The following is a 23,865-nucleotide window of genomic DNA, read 5'->3' as shown; positions in this document are numbered from 1 at the left end:
ACTCTGAAATTCATTATCTCTCACCGTTTGTGGCACAGTGGTTAACACTGATACTTCAAAGCGCCAGGGTCCCAGGATCGATTCCCAGCTTGGATGTAATGCAAAACAAGGCCAGCAGCGCAGGTTCAATATCCGTACCAGCTTACCCCAACAGGCAACGGAATGTGGCGACTTGGGGCTTTTCACAGTAACTTCATACTTGTGACAATGAAAGATTATTATTATGCCTGTGCGGAGTCTACACGTTCTCTCCGTGTCTGCCTGGATTTCCTCCGGGTACTCCGGTTTCCTCCCTCAAGTCCTGAAAGAAGTGCTTGTTAGGTGAATCGGACATTCTGAATTCTCCCTCTGTGTACCTGAAAAAGCGCTGCAGTTTAAAAAAGATTGAATTCCATTTGCAATTGTTTTGCCCATCTGACCAGTCCACTGATATCTTCCTGCAGTCCATGGCTTTCTCCCGCAATGTCAACCATACGTAGAATTGTTGCCTCATCTGCAAATTTCATAATCATTAATATATACCAGAAAACTGTGGAGCCCCACTGGGAACAGGCGTCCAGACATCACTCAGTCCTGGATGTGATTCACAGCAGCAATAACAGCAGAATCCATCCCCTGCTGTCGCCTGTGAACTTGCTGATGTCTCAGCAGGTTGTTTGACTGAACGAATCCCCTCCCACACACACAGCAGGTGTACGGCCTCTCCCCATTGTGAACTATGTGTCAGCAGATTCAATTTACTTTTAAATCCCTTCTCGCAATCAGAGCATTTGAAAGGTCTCTGATCAGTGTGAATAAGTTGGTGTGTAGTCAGGTGGGATGACTGAGTGAATTTCTTGTCACACACGGGGCAAGTGTATGGTCTCTCCAGTGTGGACCCACTGGTGTATCAGAAGGTCGGATAAATCAATGAATTCCTGCCCCCACACACGGCAGGAGAACGGTCTCTCCCCAGTGTGAACTCGATGGTGTCTCAGAAGGTGGGCTAACCGAGTGAATCCCTTCCCACACGGAGCAGTGAACAGCCTCTCCCCAGTGTGCGTGTGTTGGTGTTTCAGAAGATCCCTTTCACATTTAAATGTTTTCTCACATTCAGAACAATTAAAAGGTCTCTTATCAGTGTGAACAAATTACTCTGACTTGAGGTTCGATGCACATGTGTATCTCTTCCCACACACGGAGCAGGTGAACGGCCTCTCCTCAGTGTGAGTGTTTTGATGTATCAATAAATAATTTTTACTTTTAAAGGTCTTCTCACATTCAGAACAAGGAAATAGTCTCTGATCAGTGTGAACACATTGTGTCCAGAGGCTCGATAACTGAGTGAATCCTTTCCCACACACGGAGCAGGTGAATGGCCTCTCTCCAGTGTGAGTGTGTTGATGTAACAGTAAATTATTTCTGCTTTTAAAGTTCTTTTCACAGTCAGCACATTTAAATGGTCTCTGGTCAAAGTGGACCTGATGGTGAGTTTGGAGCTTTGATAAAGTATTAAATCCCGTACCAGCCTCCCTGAACAGGCGCCGGAATGTGGCGACCCGGGACTTTTCACAGTAACTTCATTTGAAGCCTACTTGTGACAAGTGATTTTCATTTTCATTTTTCAAATCCCTTCCCACAGTCCAGACAGGTGAAAGGCATCTCACCACTGTGAACATGCTGGTGTGTGATGAGGTGTGATAACTGAGTGAATCCCTTCCCACACATGGAGCAAGTGAATGGCGTTTCCCCGGTGTGAATGCATTGATGAGTTTCCAATTCAGACGGGTTATTGAATCCCATCCCACAGTCTCCACATTTCCACGGTTTCTCCATGGTTATCAGGTGTAGGTGAGATGCAGATTTGAGGTCACTATCAGATCAGCCATGATGTTATGAAATGGTGCAACAGTCTTACAGGGCTGAATGTCCAATTGCTGCTTCATGATTTCTATTGTGCAAATGTCCTTTTGTCTCTTCAGCTTGGATTCAGTTTGTTGTGGGCAAATTCTCCACTTCTATCCCCTAGTAAAAGTAGTTTACAAAAGTCCTCAATGTCAATCCAGGATAGAAATTCTGAAAGAGACAATTCTAGTTTCTCTGGAACAATTTTTCCTCACTTGTTCCCCCAAAGCTGTAAATCCCCGTCCCACACACTCTCCCTCCTCCCTGGGCTGAAATCCAAACCCATCTCAGCATCTACACCATTTCTTTCCTGCACTCCCAGTTTTGCCCCACCGTCTCCTGTGCCTGAGTTCAGTTCTCCAGCTCCTGCCTGCAGTCTGACAATAAAATCAATGGGCCTTATTGGGGTTTGGGGCCTCCATTGGGTGTTTGTGCATCATCCCCGCCCACCTGCCAGGGTTTCCTTCCTTGCCAGAGATCAGAGTCCTCATTGATTTGAGTGCAAAGTGGAAGCTCTTATTTATTATCCCCATCCTCTGATATGAACCATCCTCCAGTGTCTGAAGCAGGATGGTGCCCGTTAACCTGGGCCTGTTCCCGGGAGAGAGAAGCTCCGCAGCTGCAAACCAGGGAGCTGACAATGATTGTGAAGGGTTTGCTCCAGTTCCCAATGCCCGGGGACTGATTGACGGCAGGTTTGGACCAATAGGGAAATGGGGCGGGGCTGAAGGACCGAAGGAGAGTGGCTGGTCCTCCACCGAACCAGAGTGAATGGGAGGTGGGGCTCTCGCTCCGTCCGCATGCGCCTGCGTCACGCTTCGTCCACCCGAGCCTGTGTGGGAAAGCCCGCCGGTTCAGCTGCTGTATCAGAGCTTCGATTTCAGGGTTTGGGGACCTGCACGGGGTTTGTATGAAGCCGCCCGACACATCCGCCGCCTCAATCCCTCCCTCACGACTTACCCGGCGGTATCAGATCGACTGAGAATTTCCAAACAACCGCCTCAACCGGAGCTACTCCAGGCACTGCGCATGCTCCAGCTCGCCATGCCCGGGGAGTGATTGACGGCAGATCCGGGCCAATTGGAATAAGGGGCAGTACTGGAGGACCGAGCGGGAGCAGCTGGTCCTCCAACTAATCGGAGTGAATGAGGGGCAGGGCTGAGTGCGGATCTCCCTCATTGGCTGAAACTCTGCATCATTTTGAAAGCTGATTTGTCTCAACTCCAGGAGAAAACTGGACCTTTCTGTTTGTGTCTTTAAACAGATTATTCATGTTGTTCCAGGAAAGTGGGCTTGTGGAATATCAGGTTGGACACAGCACACCGTCAGCCTGTGGTTTCACGCTGGGTAAAGAATTTGCAAACAAGGCAAGAGAATAAACAATTAATGGTAGGACCCTAGAGGATCAGAGGGACCTTGGTGGGCATATCCATCGGTCCCTGAAGACAGGAGGCTAGATAGATAGGGTGATTAAAAAGTAATATGGAGGGCAGCACTGCAGTCTCACGGGCATAGATTTCAGGTAATGGCAGGAGGTTTATAAGAGATGCGAAGAAAAACTTTTTCACCCAAGGGGTGGTGGGAATCTGGAACTCACTGCCTGAAAGTGTGGTAGAGACGGGAACCTTCAGAACATTTAAGAAGTATTTAGGTGAGCATTTGAAATGCCATTGCATGGAAGGCTACGGACTGAGTGCTGGAAAATGGGATTAGAGTAAATAGGTGCTTGATAGCTGGTGGAGATACGATGGGTTAAAGCGCCTCTTTCACTCTCTGACTCTAATCGTACCATTCAAATCACTCAATAGAATTCTCAGGAACCACATTGGAGAGGAAGGTTGCTTACACCTAATGATAAGCAGCACTCGCACAAGCAGCAAGACATATAACTTTGGTCAGACAAGATTTTCCCATTTCAAATCCATTTGACTATTCATTGTTATGTTTATCTTTTCCAGATTAAAAAAATTCCCTCCTTTACTCAGGATTTGATTATTTACCAATGTGAAGCTAATTGTTTCATAATTTCCTGGGCATGTTCTGTCCACCATTTTAAATATAGGAATTACATTACTGAGCTGCCAGTCTTTTAGAACTGATCCTTTTTAATGAATTATTAAATATGCGCAGTAATGTCTCTCCCTGCGAATCTTTTAAAATACGTGGATGTAATCCATTTGGATCAGGGGTTTTATCCCCTTTGAGTTTGATTAGTGTAATCAATAATCACCTCATCATTCAATGTCCTGTTGACCTGTTCTATCTTCCTGGGAAACAATGATGCAAAGTAATGATTTAATATTTCTGATATTTCTATATCGTTCCTAGAGGTATTATCCTGCCTGAACCTTAATGCTTCACAGCGGCAGGGTCCCAGGTTCGATTCACGGCTTAGGTCACTGTCTGTGCGGAGTCTGCACGTTCTCCCTGTGTCTCTGTGGGTTTCCTCCGGGTGCTCCGGTTTCCTCCCACAAGTCCCGAAAGACGTGCTGTTAGGCAATTTGGACATTATGAATTCTCCCTCAGTGTACCCGAACAGGCGCCAAAATGTGGTGATGAGGGGCATTTCACAGTAACTTCATTGCAGTGTTAATGTAAGCCTCTATGTGACAATAAAGATTATTATTATTTACTTTCCTCCTAACATTAACTGGCTGGAGTTTAATCTTCAAGATATATGTTGGTTTTTGTGTTGGTAGGGTCCCTTTTTAAAAGCCATCATCTGTGATATTATCCTTCGATTTAAGAACTCCCAAAGAAACTGGTGAACAATAAAATTATGAATTTTACTTCAGTCCTAAATTGTTTTTGTAAAAAAACTCTGCAATTCCTCTGATTAACATCTCCAATTAGAAAATGCTGATCAATCCTTACTAACTGACACATTCTTCACAGTGACACCTCCATTACGAAAGTAAATTATCAAAGAAAATATAACAGGTCAATATTTTACAAGAAAATCAATAAAATAATAATAAGAATCTTTATTGTCATAATTAGGCATACATTAACACTGCAATGAAGTTACTGTGAAAATCCCCTAGTCGCCACACTCCGGCGCCTGTTCAGGTGAATGTTCAATTCACCTAACAAGCACGTCTTTCGGGGAGAACGTACAGATTGCACAGGCAGTGACCCAAGCGGGAATCGAACCCGGGACCCTGGTGCTGTGAAGCAACAGTGCTAACCACTGTGCTGCCATTCTGCCCTAATGATGCTGTTTGATGCGCACATTGTCACGATAGTGACCGATTGGCAGCAACCTCTTTCCAGTCATTACAATCAATGCTTATTACATAAGTGGATAATGAACAGGAGTGGAGTAAATTCAGAGACAGGCAAGGCAGCACCCAGTTATTAGCCTTGACCAGAACATCAACTTTTTCAGCATTGTTTCTCCAGAGTTATCGAAGCTCTCGAATGTCTCGCAGGAAGGAATCGCGGGTTTAGGTGCTGATGGATATCCTGGTGCATCCTCAGCCACCAATAGTAATTATATATAAAATCAAGGATTTGAAATACGTGAAGGTAGGAGGTATGATCAATAAGTTTGCAGATGGAAAATTGTTGGTGCAGCAACTAGCGAGGATAAAAGCCTTAAATCACGGGATGATACAGATGGGCTGGTCATATGGAGGCAGAACTGTTGCAAATGGAATTTAACCAGGAAGTGTGGTAGCCCTTGCACAAAGTCAGTACAGATATGATAGAACATAGAAAAATACAGCACAGAACAGGCCCTTCGGCCCACGATGTTGTGCCAAACCTTTGTCCTAGATTAATCATAGATTATCATAGAATTTACAGTGCAGAAGGAGGCCATTCGGCCCATCGAGTCTGCACCGGCTCTTGGAAAGAGCACCCTACCCAAGGACAACACTTACACCCTATCCCCATAACCCAGTAACTCCACCCAACACTAAGGTCAATTTTGGACACTAAGGGCAATTTATCATGGCCAATCCATCCAACATGCACATCTTTGGACTGGGCGGAAACCGGAGCACCCGGAGGAAACCCACGCACACACGGGGAGAATGTGCAGACTCCGCACAGACAGTGACCCAAGCCGGAATCGAACCTGGGATCCTGGAGCTGTGAAGCAATTGTCCTATCCACAATGCTACCGCGCTGCCCTGAAGAATAAATTAATCTACACAATTTCATTCTACCGTAATCCATGTACCTATCCAATAACTGCTTGAAGGTCCCTAATTTTGCCGACTCAACTACTTCCACAGACAGTGCATTCCATGCCCCCACTACTCTCTGGGTAAAGAACCTACCTCTGACATCCCCCCCTATATCTTCCACCATTCACCTTAAATTTATGTCCCCTTGTAATGGTTTGTTGCACCCGGGGGAAAATTCTCTGACTGTCTACTCTATCTATTCGCCTGATCATCTTATAAACCCTTATCAAGTCACCCCTCATCCTTCTCCGTTCCAATGAGAAAAGACCTAGCACCCTCAACCTTTCCTCGTAAGACCTACTCTCCATTCCAGGCAACATCCTGGTAAGTCTCCTTTGCACCTTTACCAAAGCTTCCACATCCTTCCTAAAATGAGGCGACCAGAACTGTACACAGTGCTCCAAATGTTGCCGTACCAAGGTTTTGTGCAGCTGCATCATCACCTCACGGCTCTTAAATTCAATCCCCCTGTTAATGAGCGCTAGCACACCATAGGCCTTCTTCACAGCTCTATCCACTTGAGTGGCAACTTTCAAAGATGTATGAACATAGACCCCAAGATCTCTCTGCTCCTCCACATTGCCAAGAATCCTACCATCAACCCTGTATTCCGCATTTATATTTGTCCTTCCATAATGGACAACCTCACACTTTGTTCCGAGTGACTTCCATCTGTGCTGGATCATTCTAGAAAACACTGAACATTCAGTATGACGAGCAAGAGGGAAGAAGATGCAGGAATTCCTGATTCTGGAATTGAACCCAGCAAGAGTTTGCATCTTCTGGGGAGGAGAGAGGAAGGACCCATTGGGGAAAAAACACCTTGAAGTTCTGCATTGTTCCACAGGAGAGCAGCATTTGATCAATTTGAGAAATGGAGAATAGCAGAATACCCATTGACAATAAATTGTTTGATTATTTTCGCAATTGGTGACCAAGTTATTTTGTATTAACTGTTTCAATGGTGCGGCTATTACCCAACATTCCCCGCGTCTGTGAATGTGCCCGATTCATTCCACGGAGCCCAGTGCGCAGATGCAATGTTGGGTTATATCTGGAGCATGCGCAGTGTCACTTTGCTAGGAGGTCTGCGAGTGCGGGAGCGGCTGTTTCGGGCGGTGAGGCATGGAGCCGGGAGTCGGGGTGGGGAGGGAGTGAAGGCTTCATAAACACCCTCTGCTTGTCACAAGCCCGGAAAAAGACCCTGCAAATCCCGCGTTTGCAGCTGCGGAGCTTTTATCCGGTATCAGGCCCAGTTCCACGGCCGCCATCTTTGTTTAGCGGCGCGGCTGAGGGGCCATCTTGATGACGTAACAGAGGCGGTGCTTCAGGATTCCGGTGACCAGAAGAGAAAATCATTGTCTCGATGATTGACAGCCCCCCCCCCCCCCCCCCCCCGAGCGCGGGGAGGTGCTACTGGCATGTGTGGCAATCGGAAGAACAGAAGAAGAACATCAGAATTAGCAGCAGGAGTAGGCCATTCGGCCTATTGACACTGCTCTGCCATTCAATAAACGCTGATCCGAATGTGCCATTAATTACATTTTCCTGTCTGCCCCCAAAACTTGACTCCCCAGTAGATAAAAAAAGACAAACTCAGCTTTGAGTATATTCAGTGACCCAGCGCCACTGCTTTCTGTGAAAGAGAATTCCACAAACTCAGCTTTGACAAAGAGTTATCCAGACTCAAAACGTTAGCTCCCTTTTCTCTCCACAGATACTGTCAGACCTGCTGAGATTGTCCAGTATTTTCTGTTTTTGTTTCAGATTCCAGCATCCGCAGTAATTTGCTTTTATCCACAGACTGATGACCCTCTGAGGGAAGACATTTCTCCTTATCTCAGTGTCAAATTGGAGAATTCTTATCTTTAAACTGTCCCCCTTAGTTCTTGAATCCCCATTTGGGAAAATATTCTTTCATCAAAACCCCTCAGAATGTTTCAATAAGATCACCTCTCATTCTTCTAAACTCCATCGGGTACAGACCAATCAGGCTCGATCTTGCTCCATAAAACAAACTCTCCCATCCCAGGAATCAGACTAGTGAAACTTCACTGAACTGCCTCCAAATCAAGTAAAACCCTCATTAAATAATCCTGGGACATGAGCACAGCTGTCTCTCGGCACCGAGGTCCCAGGTTCGATCCTGGCTCTGAGTCACTGCCCGTGTGGAGTTTGCACATTCTCCCCGTGTTTGCATGGGTTTCACCCCCACAACCCAAAGATGTGCAGGGTAGGTGGATTGGCCACGCTAAACTGTCCCTTAATTGGAAAAAATGAATTGGGTACTCTGAATTTAAAAAAAAAATAATCCTGGGACTGGCAACTAGGGGAGAGAATGTTTGGAACTTCTATCCTGGACTCGAAGAGTGATGGATTTTGGAAAGTCCTTTTACCGGCGGTTAGGAGAGGATTTCCACCCAGCAAATTCAAACCAAGATAAATGTTTGTCTGATCTTAATTTCTAACCTCGACTAACATTTCTGACCATTGTAATTTCCTTTTACAGCTGCTTCCAAAGCTTCTGATATCTTTCCAGCCAAAGGTTGCAGCAGGAGATTGTAAACTTGAAAACACCAAAATTGTGACAGAGGTGAGTATTATTATTATTATTTTTTATGATAAATTTAGGGGACCCAATTATTTGTTTCCAATTAAGGGGCAATTTAGCATGGCCAATCTGAAGCTGGCACTCCCAGTGCAGACTTTGGTGTTATGAGGTTGTTGCCGTGGTGGAGAGTGGCTGTTGCTGCTGTCTCCCTCTCCCACTCCCTCTCCCACTCCCTCTCCCTCTCTCTCTCTCTCTCTCTCTATTGCTGCTGCTGTTGCTCAGTTTTCTGCCTGTGTCCAGTGCTGGTTGCTGCCTGGAGGAAGGAGAGGGGAGAGAAGGACGGAGCGAGGAGAGAAGGACAACAACAAGGAGGTAACTTCAAAAACAAGATGGGAGTAAAGCCCTTTGGACTGCTTGTTTGCTGGGCCTCTCCCGGGTTGAGTGCCCGGCCCAGTCTTCCCAACTGATAACATCTGCCTTCAGCAAGGACAAAATCCTCCTTATTCTAACCAGTGTGCTTGTTCCAGGGCAGAGGGATCGAGTGGGCAGTGTGTTTGCTGAGCCCCCTCCTGGACTGAAGACCCCACACACCAGCAGGGAGGAGGTGGATTCTATTGGGTGGTCGTTCCAGGGTTGCAGCACGGACTGTGTTTTTGCTGAGTCCTACTTGGGCCGAAGACCTCGTGAACCAGCGCCACTTACCTCCTTGTGAACCTGCTCTGGGCCTGGCGAAGCGCGTCATTTGTAGTTCCAGGCAGCTGGCGACCGAGGGGGTCATCCGGTCAGACTATTTACTCCTTTTCCGCGGCTACATTCGCAGCTGGGTGCCCTAGAAAGGGAGCATGCGGTGTCCATGGGCACCATCAAAGCCTGCCATGCCCGGTGGGCACCGCAGGGTTTGGGGTGCTTTATTGACCCCTTTCAATGCACTCTCATTTGACGTTTTTAAGTTTCTGCTGGTCTTTGTTACGTTCGGGCAGTGCCCCTAACGGGAGCGGCCCTTTTTGCTTTGTCCCTAAGTTTGTTTCCTTTGTTCTATTTTGTTGGTGGATCTCAAAAGAGTGGCCAATCCACCTGGCCTGCACATCTTTGGGTTGTGGGGGTGAGACCCACGGAGACAGGGGGAGAATGTGCAAACTCCACACGGCAGTGACCCAGGGCCAGGATTGAACTTGGGTCCTCAGCACCGTGAGGCAGCAGTACTAAGCACTGCCACCGTGCCACCCTTTGTCATGATGTTTCCATTCCTATTTTATCACACACCTCCCAGTGACACTCATTGTAACACATAAACTTCAAAATATCATTGCTACCTTGCATCTTGCCCTCCTATTATTGTCTGATGATAACAGTAACAGAGTAACACACACCAAAATTGGAATATCAGATAAGTTGTTGTCTAATAAATAATAGTAACAGAGTAACACACACCAAAATTGGAATATCAGATAGGTTGTTGTCTAATAATAATAGTAACAGAGTAACACACATCAGATTTGGAATAACAGGCAGGGTATTGTCTAATCATGACAGAGTTACGGGGGTGGCTCGGTAGTTAGCACTGTTGCCTCAAGCACCAGGTACCTGGGTTTGATTCTGACCTTGGGTCACTGTCTGTGTGGAGTTTGCACATTCTTCCCGTGGCTGCATAGATTTCCTCCCACAGTCCAAAGATGTGCAGGTTAGGTGGATTGGCTGTGCTAAATTGTCACTGGGTGGGGTTACAGGGTTAGGGTGGGGGATTGGTCACGGTAGGATGCTCTTTCAGAGGGTCAGTGCAGACTCGATGCGCCAAATGGCCTCCTTCAGCACTGTAGGGAATCTGTGATTCTACACTGGATCCAATGATGTGTTCACTCACACACTGCAGCCTGACTTATTGGAACAGACACTATGTTTGTTCCTCTCAAAGTGAGTGAATCCTTTGCTGTTTATCCTCTGGGCCCCATCTCCACTATTATTGTCTGATTGTCCCACTGAGACTCTCACTTATTATTGGACAATCATTGAGTCAGCCTGAGCCTGTGGCCGCTTTCATCATTTCACCGCTTTCTGTAACCGTCACAATAGCCCAACATCAGCCGATTCGTAAGCCCACTTGCTAATGGTGCCTGACACAGCAACCGTACCCAATCAGTGAAGCCCTGACCAAACCCGAGCCTTCCGAACTCCTCCCACAAATAATTCCACTCCACCCGACAAAAGGCCTTCTCCCTCTGAGGGCATCATGATAACGTTTAAGAGCCTTCTAACATTAGCCGTGAGTTCCTAGCCCTTTCCAAATCCCGTCTGGTCTTCCCCTACCACCCCCGGGACACAGTCCTCTATCCTTGTGGCCAGTATCTTAGCCAGCAGTTTGGCATCCAATTCAATAGGGTGATTGGTCTGTATGACCCGCATTGCTCAGGGTCCTTCTCCCGTTTCAGAATCAATGAGATCGAGGCCTGCGACATTGTTGGAGGAAGGACCCTTGCCTCATTAAATGCCCTCACCAGCAGTGGGCCCAATATCTCCGAGAACTTCTTGTAGAATTCCACCGGGTAGCCGTCCGGCTCCGGGGCCTTGCCCAACTTCATGACCTCCAGCCCCTCCATTATTTCCTCAATTTCAATTGGGGCTCCCAGCCCTTCCACCAGTTCTTCCTCCACCCTCGGGAACCTCAACTGGCCCAAGAACTGCCTCATCCCCTCCACCCCAGCCGGGGGTTCCGAATCGTATAACTTGCTATAAATGTCCTTAAACACCTCATTCACCCCCACTGGGTCCAGGGCCGCATTCCCACCTCTGTTCTTTACTCTCCCTATCTCCCTGGCTGCCTCCCTTTTCCTCAGCTGGTGCGCTAACATTCTGTTGGCCTTTTCCCCAAACTCATACACCGCTCCCCTTGCCTTCCTCAGTTGCTCCACTGCTTTCCCTGTAGATAACAGCCCAAACCTCATCTGTAACCTCTGCCGCTCCTTCAATAACCCCCCGTCCAGGGCTTCCGCATATCTCCTATCCACCTGGAGTATCTCCCTAACCAACCTATCCCTCCCTGCTCCTTCCACCTTTTCTCTACGGGCCCGTATCAAAATTAATTCCCCTCTAACCGCTGTCTTCAGAGCTTCTCACACCGCTGCTGCCGAGACTTCCCCTGTATCATTTATTTCCAGATTGTTCTGGATGGACTTGCTCACCCGCCCACAGACCTCCTCATCTGCGAATAGTCCCACATCCAACCTCCATAACGGACGCTGCCCTCTCTCCATACTAACCCGTAGATCCACCCAATGTGTGGCTGATCCTACAGAGCAGAAGGAGGCCATTCGGCCCATCGAGTCTACACTGATTCTCTGAAAGGACACCCTGCCTAGGCCCACACCCCTACCCTGTCCCTGTGACCCCATAGCCCCACCTAACCTACACATCCCTGGACATTAAGGGGCAATTTATCAAGGCCAATCCAAGTAACTTGTTCTTCTTTGGATTGTTGGAGGAAACCGAGCACTGGGTGGAAACCCACGCAGACACGGGGAGACAGTGCATACTCTACACAGACAGTCACCATGGCCGGAATTGAACCCGGGCCCCTGGCGCTGTGAGGCAGCAGTGCTAATCACTGTGCCACCAGAAGCATAGTTTCTTTATCAATATTACTGTTTATGAAGCTCAAGATCGAATTTGTTTTGCCAACTACTCTCTTAATATGTCTTGTCGATATACAAAATCCCTCTTCAGCTCTTTCTCTCTCCTCCCAAAGAGGCCAGTTGGGTTTTGATGACAACCCAGCAGTTTTCCTGGTCATTTGTTTCCAGTGCCGGCCCCACAAATGACCAGGTTCATTCAGCTCATTTTCACAACCTGCTTTTGTGTTTTTGTGGGTTCTCTCTCACTCCCTATTTTCTGTTTCCAATCAGTTTCACCGGGTGTTCGAAGGTGAGGCTTCCAAGTCCGGAAACTCAAACCAAGCATCACATCAGGATCTGACCGAGACCTCTATTTATCATATCCTGAATATAAGCGGATTTTGAACATGGAAGGAAAAAGCATCATTCACAGTGGGGAGAAACCATACACGTGTTGTGTGTGTGGACGAGGATTCAGTCGATCATCAGGCCTCACAAGCCACAAATGCAGTCACACTGAGGAGAAACCGTGGAAATGTGGGGACTGTGGGAAAGGATTCACTTCCCCATCCAAGCTGGAAACTCATCGGCGCAGTCACACTGGGGATAGACCATTCACCTGCTCCAAGTGTGGGAAGGGATTTGCTCATTCATCAAACCTGCTGAGACACCAGCGACTTCACACTGGGGAGAAACCATTCACCTGCTCAGAGTGTGGGAAGGGATTCACTCAGTCATCTGCTCTGTCCACACATCAACGAGTTCACTCCAGGGAGAGACCATTTACCTGCTCAGTGTGTGGGAAGGGATTTACAATTTCAGCCAACCTGCTGAGACACCAACAAGTTCACACTGATGAGAGACCATTTCAGTGTCCAGACTGCGAGAAGTGTTATAAAAGTTCTGGGGAACTGATGTGCCATCAACGTGTTCACACTGACGAGAGACCGTTTAGGTGCTCTAACTGTGGGACGGGGTTCAGACACTCATCCCAGCTCACTGTACATCAGCGAATTCACACTGGGGAGAGGCCATTCGCCTGTTTCAAGTGTAGGAAGGGATTCACTCAGTTATCTGCCCTTCAGAACCATCAGCGAATTCACACTGGGGAAAGACCGTTTACCTGCTCTCAGTGTGGAAAGGGATTCACCACTTCATACCACCTGCTGAGACACCAACGAGGCCACAAGTAACCACAGTGATTGGATTTTGCTGTTACTCACATTCAGGACTGAACCATGTTCATTTGGGTGTCTTTCTCTTTATGACAAACTCCAGCCCATTTACAGGAGCTAATATTCTGCGTAAAAGTCAAATAAATTAGATTTGTGTTAGATATGCAGTGTGCTGAAACTTTTTAATTACTCTGACTCAAGTTAGTTCCTTTTGAAGTACTCTCGCTCTCCCCTGTCTCTTCCATCCTCACCTCCAACAAGATGTGTGAGGAGCTTGTGGAGCTTCTTTGTGACTGAGATTGAGTAAATCCGATCAGCTGCCTCTGCTGCTTCCCTCCCTTCCACGAGCCCACCGGACCAAACTGTCTCTAAATTTCATCCTTTCCCGAGCACTGAACCCACATCTTTCTCTAGTTTCTCTCCCATCTCTCCTCATGCCCTCTCAGAGCTCATCTTGTCCATGAGACCCAGCTCCTGCTCCATCGACCCTATTCCCACTGAGCTACTGATCAGCCAACTTCCCTGTGTCCATGGATATTGTCAACATTTCTCTCTCTTCAGGTACTGTCCCTCTGTCCTTCAAATCTGCCATCATCACCCCCTCCTCAATAAAACAAACCCTTGACCCTGCCATCCTTACAAATTACTGCCCCATCTTCAGCCTCCCTCGCCTCTCCAAACTCTTTGAACATGTTGTCACCTCCCAAATCCTTGCCCATCTTTCCCAGAACTCCCATGTTTGAATCTTTCAAACAGGTCTCTGCCCTGTCACAGTAATGAAATATGTTCATACGACCAGAAGACAAGGGTGGCAGCACTGTCATTATCGAGAGACAACAATACCTTCTGGAGACAGACAGACAACTAAACAACACAAATCACAACACACAGCTACCTAGACCCATACACCCGAGACAGGAAGAAGAATTGGAGACGGACTGGAAGAACTCAAAGACTCCAGACACATTAACCAAAAACAACAGGTAGAACTAAGGAAGTTCTACCTGCTCCCTAAAATACCCAAACACATGGACAGTACGAGGGAAATAGCACCAGACAAACCCATCAGATCAAACTGAGAGAGAAAATCCGACAGAATCATAGAATTTACAGTGCAGAAGGAGGCCATTTGGGCCATCGAGCCTGCACCGACCCTTGGAAAGAGCACCCTACTTCAGTCTATGCCTCCACCCTGTCCCCGTAACCCAACTAACCTTTTTTTGGATACTGAGGGGCAATTTAGCATAGCCAATCCACTTAACCTGCACATCTTTGGACGGTGGAGAAAACTGGAGCACCCAGAGGGAACACACAGACTGTGGGAACACACAGACTGTGCAAACTCCACACAGTCACCTAAGGCTGGAATTGAACCCAGGTCAGGGGATCAGCGGTTATGGGGAGAAGACAGGAGAATGGGGATGAGGAAATATGAGCCATGATTGAATGGCGGAGCAGATTCGATGGGCCAAGTGGCCTAATTCTCCTCCTATGTCTTATGGTCTTATAGGTCGCTGGCGCTATGATGCAGCAGTGCTAACCACTGTGCCACATCTGTGGCGAGAGAAACAGAGTTAATGTTTGTTGTTGCTTGTTGTAACAGTTCTGTAGAACAGTCAATGGAATCTTAAAAAGTCCATTGAAGTGAAAAGAAGTAGAAAGAAAGTGTTAGAGGTTTGACACAGGAAGAAGTTTTAATCTGTGGGAAGCTCAATCTACATTCACAAAGTTTGCAGTCTGATTGGCTGGAGGACCAGTGTCCATCCGGTCCACCAAATCTTCCCATTGGTTAACACCACTCAGACAGGAAATGAGGTTTTGGAACCCGCTCCTACGTGGCCAATGGAAAGAACTCAAAATGATGCAGAGTCTCAGCACGAAGTCTTACAACACCAGGTTAAAGTCCAACAGGTTTGTTTCGATGTCACTAGCTTTCGGAGCGCTGCTCCTTCCTCAGGTGAATGAAGAGGTCTGTTCCAGAAACACATATATAGACAAATTCAAAGATGCCACACAGTGCTTGGAATGCGAGCATTAGCAGGTGATTAAATCTTTACAGATCCAGAGATGGGGTAACCCCAGGTTAAAGAGGTGTGAATTGTACCAAGCCAGGACAGTTGGTAGGATTTCGCAGGCCAGATGGTGGGGGATGAATGTAATGCGACATGAATCCCAGGTCCCGGTTGAGGCCGCACTCATGTGTGCGGAACTTGGCTATAAGTTTCTGCTCGGCGATTCTGCGTTGTCGCGTTGTCGAGAGTCTCAGTCAATGAGGTAGATCGGGATCAGCCCCGCCCCTCATTCACTCAAATTGGTTGGAGGATCAGCCACTCCCGCTAGGTCCTCCAATGCCGCCCCCTCTTCCTATTGGTCTGCAGCTGCCGTCAATCACACCCAGGGCATTGTGATGCGGAGCATGCGCAGTGTGGCTGCTGGACATGGATTTCGGCGCTTGTTTGTCCTGGAGAAGCGAAGTCAGCGACAGGCGGTGGGTGGGAGGATTTGGAAACACTTTGTGGATCCACAAACCCTTCACAATCATTGTCAGCTCCCTGGTTTGCAGCTACGGGGTTTCTCCCTCCCTCCCGGGAACAGGCCCAGGTTAATGGGCACCATCCTGCTTCAGACACTGGAGGATGGTTCACATCACAGGACAGGGGAGGGGGACAAGAAATATGTGCTCACACTTTGCACTCAAATCAATGAGGACTCTGATCTCCGGCAAGGAAGGAAACCCTGGCAGGTGGGCGGGGACGATGCACAAACACCCGCTGGAGGCCCCAAACCCCCAATAAGACCCATTGATTTTATTATCAGTCTGCAGACAGGACCTGGCGAACTGAACCCAGGCAGAGGAGAGGGAGGGAGAAAACGGAGTGGAGGAAAGAAATGGTGCAGATGGTGAGATGGGTTTGGATTTCAGCCCAGGGAGTGTGTGGGGGACGGGGATTTACAGCTTTGGGGGAACAAGAGAGAAAAGATGTTCCAGATAAACTAGAATTGTCTGTTCAGAATTTATATCCTGGACTGACAGTGATGACCTTTGTAAACTCTTTTTACAGGATATTGGAAGTGGAGGATTGGCCGACAGAAAACTCAAAACAAACTTCACATCGAGCTCTCACAGAATCACTCAATCCATTACAACCTCAACATCATCAAAATTTGAACGTGGAAGGTGAAATGTTTGTCTGTTCTGTCTCTGGGAAAAGATTTCAAGCATCAGTGACTGGAAAAGCGGCGAGACGCACATAACACCCGGGTGTGAGTGTTCCTGTGAAGTGACTGTGGAAAGAGCTTTAACCAGGTACGCAGTCTGAAAAAACATCACCATTCACAGTGGGGAGAAACTGTACACGTGTTCTGTGTGTCTTCGAAGCTTCAACTGATCTCCAACCTGGAGAGACACACGGACATGAGTACCATGGAGAAACCATGGAAATGTGAAGATTGTGGTAAAGTATTCAATTATCCATCCTTGCTGGAAAACCACCGACGCATTCACACTGGAGAGAAACCATTTACTTGCTCTGTGTGTGGAAAGGGATTTACTCAGTTATCCTGCTTCCAGTCACACCAACAAACCCACACCGAAGAGAGGCCGTTCAGCTGCACCTCCTGTGGAAAGAGGTTCAGGTCTTCATCCAATCTCATTGCACATCAACGGGTTCACTCTGGGAAGAAACCATTCACCTGCTCTGTGTGTGGTAAGGAATACACTCACCCATCGAACCTGCTGATACACCAGCGAACTCACACAGGGGAGAGGCCATTCACCTGTTCCGACTGTGGGAAGGGATTCACCAAGTCCTTTAACCTAGTGATACGCCAACGCACTCACACTGGGGAAAGGCCGTTCACCTGCTCAGTGTGTGGGAAGGGATTCACTCAGCCATCTAACCTGCTGACACACCAGCGAGTTCATAAGTAACTGCAGGGGTTGGATTCATTAGTTTCGCTGGTGTTAATCACAGCCAGGATTGTTAGTCTGATAATATTTGGTTTGCTCCTGCTGATGTTAACAAATCGTATAAATGGCTGGCATTTAAATACCTTCAGACATGTCACTGATCTTTGGGGCTGTGATGTCCCTTTTTGAAAGCATCGTCTGTGATCTTTTCCTTTCGTTCAAGAACGCCTCCACCTGGAAGTTCACCTCCAAGTCACTCACCATCTCCACTTGGAATTATATCGACATTCCTTCACTGCAGCTGGATCAAAACCTTGGAATTCCCTTCCTAACATGGTTGGACTGCAGCGGCTCAGGAAGGCAGCTCACCACCATCTTTTCAAGGGCAATTAGGGATGGACAATAAATGCTGACCTAGCCAGCGACACCCACATCCCATGAAGGATTTTTTCTTAAGAATCACCAAGAACTCATTCACAAAATTATGAACTTTCAGTTCAATACTAAATTGATATTTCACAGAGTCTCTTGTCAACTCTACATGGCCGCCCATTGCCATCTGTACCGGCAGCCTGGTCACAGAGCTCGAATCACTTCACTCCGCTGTGTTGGTAGTTTTCAAATCAATGGTTTTAACGTAACCCAACTATTTTCAGGTTAATTCACTTCAGAGTCATTGTCATGAAAGGTTAAAATGCCATTTTGTACACGAGTAGATGTCAGGCCAAATATAAATCAGCAGACCATTAAGTTAACCAATTATTGTTTGACACATTGGCTAATTAGAGATTAGAAAAATTGAGCTGAGGGGATAAAACTAATGTTTTGATGAACCATTTTGTTAACATGTTACAACATTTTGGGATTATTACTTCATGTCTTTCGTCTGCTCAACTGAGGAAAGTTGTAAGAAGTCTGTTTAATTGTTAAAGATAAACTTCTCTGTCAATTACTGTTCATTCAACTTTGTTTTTTATCTTTCAACTTGTAACCCTTTTAAAAAAAAAAATTTAGCGTACGGAATTATTTTTTTCCAATTAAGGGGCAATTTACTGTGGCCAATTCACCTACCCTGCACAGATTTTTGGATTGTGGGGGTGAGACCCACGCAGACACGGGGAGAATGTGCAAACTCCAGACGGACAGTGACCCGGGGCCGGGATCGAACCCAGGTCCTCGGCGTCATGAGGCAGCAGTGCTAACCACTGTGCCATCATGCTGCCCCCAACGTGTTACCTTTTAATGGTTTAAAAATATTTTGAATTTACCATTTAAAGTGATCATTCTGTCAGATAGTTAAATCTTGTATAACCTGATTTAATTGAAAGTTGGGGATTTATTGCAAACAATCTGTACCCATAAGTCAACTTCAAAATGTAAATGTTACCTGGATTTGGTGTCTCGGCGTAAGCCGCACCTGGATTTGGTGTCTCGGCGTAAGTGGGCCCTGGATTTGGTGTCTCGGTGTAAGTGGTCCCTGCATTTGGTGTCTCGGCGTAAGTGGTCCCTGGATTTGGTGTCTCGGCGTACGTGGTCCCTGGATTTGGTGTCTCGGTGTAAGTGGCCCTTGGATTTGGTGTCTCAGTGTAAATGGACCCTGGATTTGCTGTCTCAGTGTGAGTGGTCCCTGGATTTGCTGTGTCAGAGTAAGTGATGTCTGGCTTTGGGGTCCCAGTACAAGTGGGCCCAGCTCTGCTTCCAACCCAGTCTCTCATCTTTCATTAATTTCAATTGAATGGAAACTGACTGCAGGAACCTGTCAACATTTGAAAGAAATTTACAAATGATTTGAGAATTTCTGACAGTTGGGATTTTTCTCTTTTCTGTCCATTCGAGGTGTTTGATAACAGACTTTCTCCTGTGAATATCCAGCTGGAGTTTTGGGCCCTGATCTCTTTCCTTGTTCATCTTGTTGACTTTAACCATTGAATCTTGTGGTTCAGAGACCAGAGAATCAAACTCCCAACAACAGATTGTCTGTTACTGACTTTATTAACAGTTCTGCAATAATACAGAGAGAGTAGAGTTACTTGTTCTGGGAAACAGAGATAATAGAGATTCAGAGCTCCCATTTCTCAGCTCTGATCTAACAAGCTGCAGCTACACTGGTGATACTTATATTTAACTTTTTCACTACATTTGTGATCTGACCCTTTCAAACCCTCACCATAAGGATATCTTTGTTCTGAGTGTGAGTACAAGGCTGTGTTTCTGTCACACACACAGATACCATTTCCTTGGTTCACATTTCCACACAGAGACCAGCTCTTTACACATCCCCTTCCACCCAACTGCAGCAATATGAGCAAGGATGTGAGGCACAAAAATATTCACCCACATTTCAGAACAGCAAAGGTTCCACTGGAACAGAAATTCAGTCATTTTCTATTACAGGCAAAATACAGAGCAGTACAGGAGCACACTGACAGTGTAACACAGTCTCATCAGTCTGCAGACTCCTGTTAAATACAGAGCAGTACAGGAGCACACTGACAGTGCAACAGAGTCTCATCAGTTTGCAGGCTCCTGTTAAATACAGAGCAGTACAGGAGCACACTGACAGTGTAACACAGTCTCATCAGTCTGCAGGCTCCTGTTAAATACAGAGCAGTACAGGAGCACACTGACAGTGTAACACAGTCTCATCAGTCTGCAGACTCCTGTTAAATACAGAGCAGTACAGGAGCACACTGACAGTGTAACACAGTCTCATCAGCCTGCAGGCTCCTGTTAAATACAGAGCAGTACAGGAGCACACTGACAGTGTAACACAGTCTCATGAGCGGCATGGTAGGACAGTGGTTAGCACTGCTGCTTCACAACGTCAGTGTCCCAGGTTTGATTCCCGGCTTGGGTCACTGTGCGGAATCTGCACGTTCTCCCCGTGTCTGTGTGGGCTTCCTCCGGGTGCACTTGCTTCCTCCCACAAGTCCCGAAAGACATGCTGTTCGGTGAATTGGACATTCTGAATTCTCGCTCAGTGTACCTGAGCAGGTGCCGGAATGTGGCGACTCAGGGCTTTTCACAGTAACTTCATTGCAGTGTTAATGTAAGCCTACTTGTGACAATAATAAAGATTATGATTATCATCAGTCTGCAAGATATGGAGAGCTGGGAATTGTCCACAAGAGTGACTGAAGCTGTGAGATCTGAAATAATGTAGGATTAGAAAAGAGAAAAGTGCCCAAAAATGAAGCAGTCCGCAACAGGACATCAATTAATCTCCTCTTACATTGGAGAAAAATGGAACATAACACTGTGTATTTGCTCAACAGCTGACCAAGCTGACATTCATCTAGAATTAAAAAGAAATAGATTTAAAGTACCCAACTCATTTTTTTCCAATTAAGGGTAATTTAGCGTGGCCAGTCCACCTACCCTGCACATCTTTGGTTGTGGGGGTGAGCCCCACGCAGACACAGAGCGAATGTCTTCATCTAAAATTTCAATAACCTCCAAGATGGGGCTGGAGTTTACTCTCAGCAGAAACAAACAATAAAAGTGATGAACAGCAGAATCCCACCCCTGCAATCACATGTAAACTCACCGCTCTCACAATAGGTGCTGTGACTGAGTGAACCCTTTTCACACACAGAGGTGACCAGCCTCTCCCCAACGCAAGTGCGTTGGTGTGTCTGCACCTCACTTGTACTTCTCACATTCATAACAAGAGGTCATTTATCAATGTGAACACGTTGATGTGCAGCGAGGGTGCTTAACCGAGTCAATCCCTTCCCACACACCGAGCAGGTGAATGGCCTCTCCCCAGTGTGAACCCGCTGGTGCCTCAGCAGGGTGGATGACTGAATGAATCTCCTCCCACACACAGAGCAGGTGAATGGCCTTTTTCCAGTGTGAGTCTGCTGGTGCCTGATTAGGGTGGATGACTGAGTGAATCCTTTCCCACACATGGAGCAGGCGAACGGCCTCTCTCCAGTGTGAGTGTGTTGGTGTTGCATCAGGTTCTTTCTGCTTTTGAAGCTCTTCCCACAGTCAGAACATTCTAAAGGTCTCTTATTGGAGTGAGCACGCTGGTGTGACTGCAGGTGTTGTGACTGAATGAAATCTTTTCCAGACACGGAGCAGGTGAACGGCCTCTCCCGTGTGACTGGGTCGATGAGTTTCGAGATGGGATGGGTAATTGAATCCCTTCCCACAATCCCCACATTTCTCCATGGTGCCGGTGTCCTTTTGCCTCTCCAGGTTCGATGATCAGTTGAAGCCTTGTCCATACACACACCACGGCGGCGGCGGCGGGGGGGGGGGGGGGGGGGGAGGGCGGCGGCGGGGGGGGGGTGGCGGCGGCGGGGGGGGGCGGCGGCGGCGGGGGGGGGCGGCGGCGGGGGGGGGGGGGCGGCGGCGGGGGGGGGCGGCGGCGGGGGGGGCGGTGGCGGGGGGGGGGCGGTGGCGGGGGGGGGGCGGCGGCGGGGGGGGCGGCGGCGGGGGGGGGGGCGGCGGCGGCGGGGGGGGCAGCGGCGGGGGGGGGGCGGCGGGGATTGTGAACAAAGCAGGAGGTTGGGAGCCAGGGATGAGATGGTGGTGGAGTGGGAATGTCCCTGGGTGGGTATTACTGAGTCCCCTAGGGTAATGGTCTGAGGAGCTAGTGGAATATTCCCGGTTACCAAACAACTACATTCAATTCATAAAACAGTGAAAACTCAAATCAGTAATGGTGACCATGCAGCTATCACTGGTTGTGTTTAAACTGATCTGGTTCACTAATGGCCTTTAAGAAATCTGCCAACCCTACCTGGTCTGACCTACATGTGACTCCAGAGCCACAGCAGTAAATCTGCCCTCTGAAATAGACCAGCAAGCCATTCAGTTCAAGAGCAATTCGGGATCGGCAACAAATAAGGGGGCAGCATGGCAGCATTGTGGATAGCACAATTACTGCACAGCTCCAGGGTCCCAGTTTTGATTCCGGCTTGGGTCACTGTCTGTGTGGAGTCTGCACATCCTCCCGGTGTCTGCGTGGGTTTCCTCCCACAGTCCAAAGATGTGCAGGTTAGATGGATTGGCCATGCTAAAATTGTCCTTAGTGTCAAAAATTGTCCTTAGTGTTGGGTGGGTTTACTGGGTTATGGGGATAGGGTGGAGATGTGGACCTTGGGTAGGGTGCTCTTTCCAAGAGCTGGTGCAGACTCCATGGGCCGAATGGCCTCCAACTGCACGGTAAATTCTATGAAAGATAGGGGATTCACCAGGGATTGCCACAGGAATTGTCATTTATGAGAGAGAATTCCAAATGTGTCCCAGATTTTGTGTCAACAAGTGTTTCCTCATTTCACACTGAGTTCTGTGACCTGGCTACAATTTTTAGGCAATGTCCCAAGTCCTTACTCCCCAGTCAGCAGAAATCACTCCTCTCTGTCTTTGATTAAATTATGCTGTAATTTACTAAACACCAGGACGTGGAGATGCAGGTGTTGCACTGGGGTGGGCACAGTGAGAAGTCTTACAACACCAGGTTAAAGTCCAACAGATTTGTTTCGAATCACGAGCATTCAGAGCATAGCTCCTTCCTCAGCTGAGCTCCAAAAGCTAGTGATTCTAAATAAACCTGTTGGACTTTAATCTGGTGTTGCAAAACTGCTTACTGTGCCCACCCCAGTGCAACGCCTACATCTCCACATTTCATAGAATGTACAGTGCAGAAGGAGGCCATTCGGCCCATCGAGTCTGCACCGGCTCTTGGAACGAGCACCCTACCCAAGGTCCACATCTCCACCCTATCCCCATAATCCAGTAACCCCACCCAACATCATGGCCTGAAGATGAGACAAACAAGCGCCTGTCCCTGGGCATGAGCCGCACTGCGCATGCTCCACATCACAATACCCGGCGAGTGATTGACGGTAGCTTTGCACCAATAGGAAGAGGAGGTGGGACTGCAGGACCTCCACCTAATTGGAGTGAATGAGGGGCGTGGCTGCTCTCAAGTCTCCCTCATTGGCTGAGACTGCATCATTTTGAGTTCTTCCCATTAGCCACGTGCGCACGGGTTCCACGACCTCATTTCCTGTCTGAGAGGGGATGACCAACAGGAAGATTGGGAGGACGGGATGGATTCTGGTCCTTCAGCCAATCAGACTGCGGGCTGTGTGAATGAAACTGGAGCTTCACACAGAGTGAAACTTGTTCCTGTGTCAAAACGCTTCAATGGACAAAAATGTCTTATTTCGACTTCAATGGACTTTTTTAGAATCCATTGATCCTTCTACAGAACTGTTACAAGCAACAACAAACATTAACTCTGTTTCTCTCATCACAGATGTGGCACAACGATTAGCACTGCTGCCTCACAGCTCCAGTGACCAGGGTTCAATTCCGGCCTTGGATGACTGTTTGCACATTCTTCCCGTGTCTGTGTGGTTCTCTCTGGGTGCTCCAGTTTTCTCCCACGAGAATGTGTAGGCTTGGTGGATTGGCTATGCTAAATTGCTCCTTAGTGTCCAAAGGTGAAGTGGGGTTATGGGGAGAGGGTGGGGGAAGTGCACCTGGGTGGGACGCTCTTTTGTAGGGTTGGTGCAAACGCAATGGACCG

At 47.7% G+C, this 23,865-nt stretch overlaps 2 protein-coding genes across 9 annotated transcripts in view; one reads left to right on the top strand and one right to left on the bottom strand.

The window, feature by feature from the left end:
• LOC140421492 (uncharacterized) overlaps positions 1 to 18,275 on the top strand; it is a 50,262-nt gene extending 31,987 nt beyond the window's left edge. The window contains exons 1-5 of one of the 7 annotated variants that reach the window (XM_072506244.1): positions 7,129 to 7,195; positions 8,587 to 8,670; positions 9,156 to 9,409; positions 12,525 to 13,422; positions 16,471 to 18,275. In XM_072506244.1, the coding sequence (XP_072362345.1) occupies positions 12,641 to 13,422; positions 16,471 to 16,663 (975 nt within the window). In that variant the 5' untranslated portion in view covers positions 7,129 to 7,195; positions 8,587 to 8,670; positions 9,156 to 9,409; positions 12,525 to 12,640 and the 3' untranslated portion in view covers positions 16,664 to 18,275. The other 6 variants (XM_072506245.1, XM_072506246.1, XM_072506247.1 and 3 more) reach the window with 6 other exon arrangements.
• LOC140421475 (uncharacterized) overlaps positions 1 to 23,865 on the bottom strand; it is an 856,937-nt gene that overhangs the window by 68,558 nt on the left and 764,514 nt on the right. The gene's annotated exons all lie outside the window — the stretch shown is intronic.

This window comes from Scyliorhinus torazame, chromosome 5, assembly GCF_047496885.1.
Source record: "Scyliorhinus torazame isolate Kashiwa2021f chromosome 5, sScyTor2.1, whole genome shotgun sequence".
Lineage (NCBI taxonomy): Eukaryota > Metazoa > Chordata > Chondrichthyes > Carcharhiniformes > Scyliorhinidae > Scyliorhinus > Scyliorhinus torazame.
This window is presented reverse-complemented; position numbering and strand designations above follow the sequence as displayed.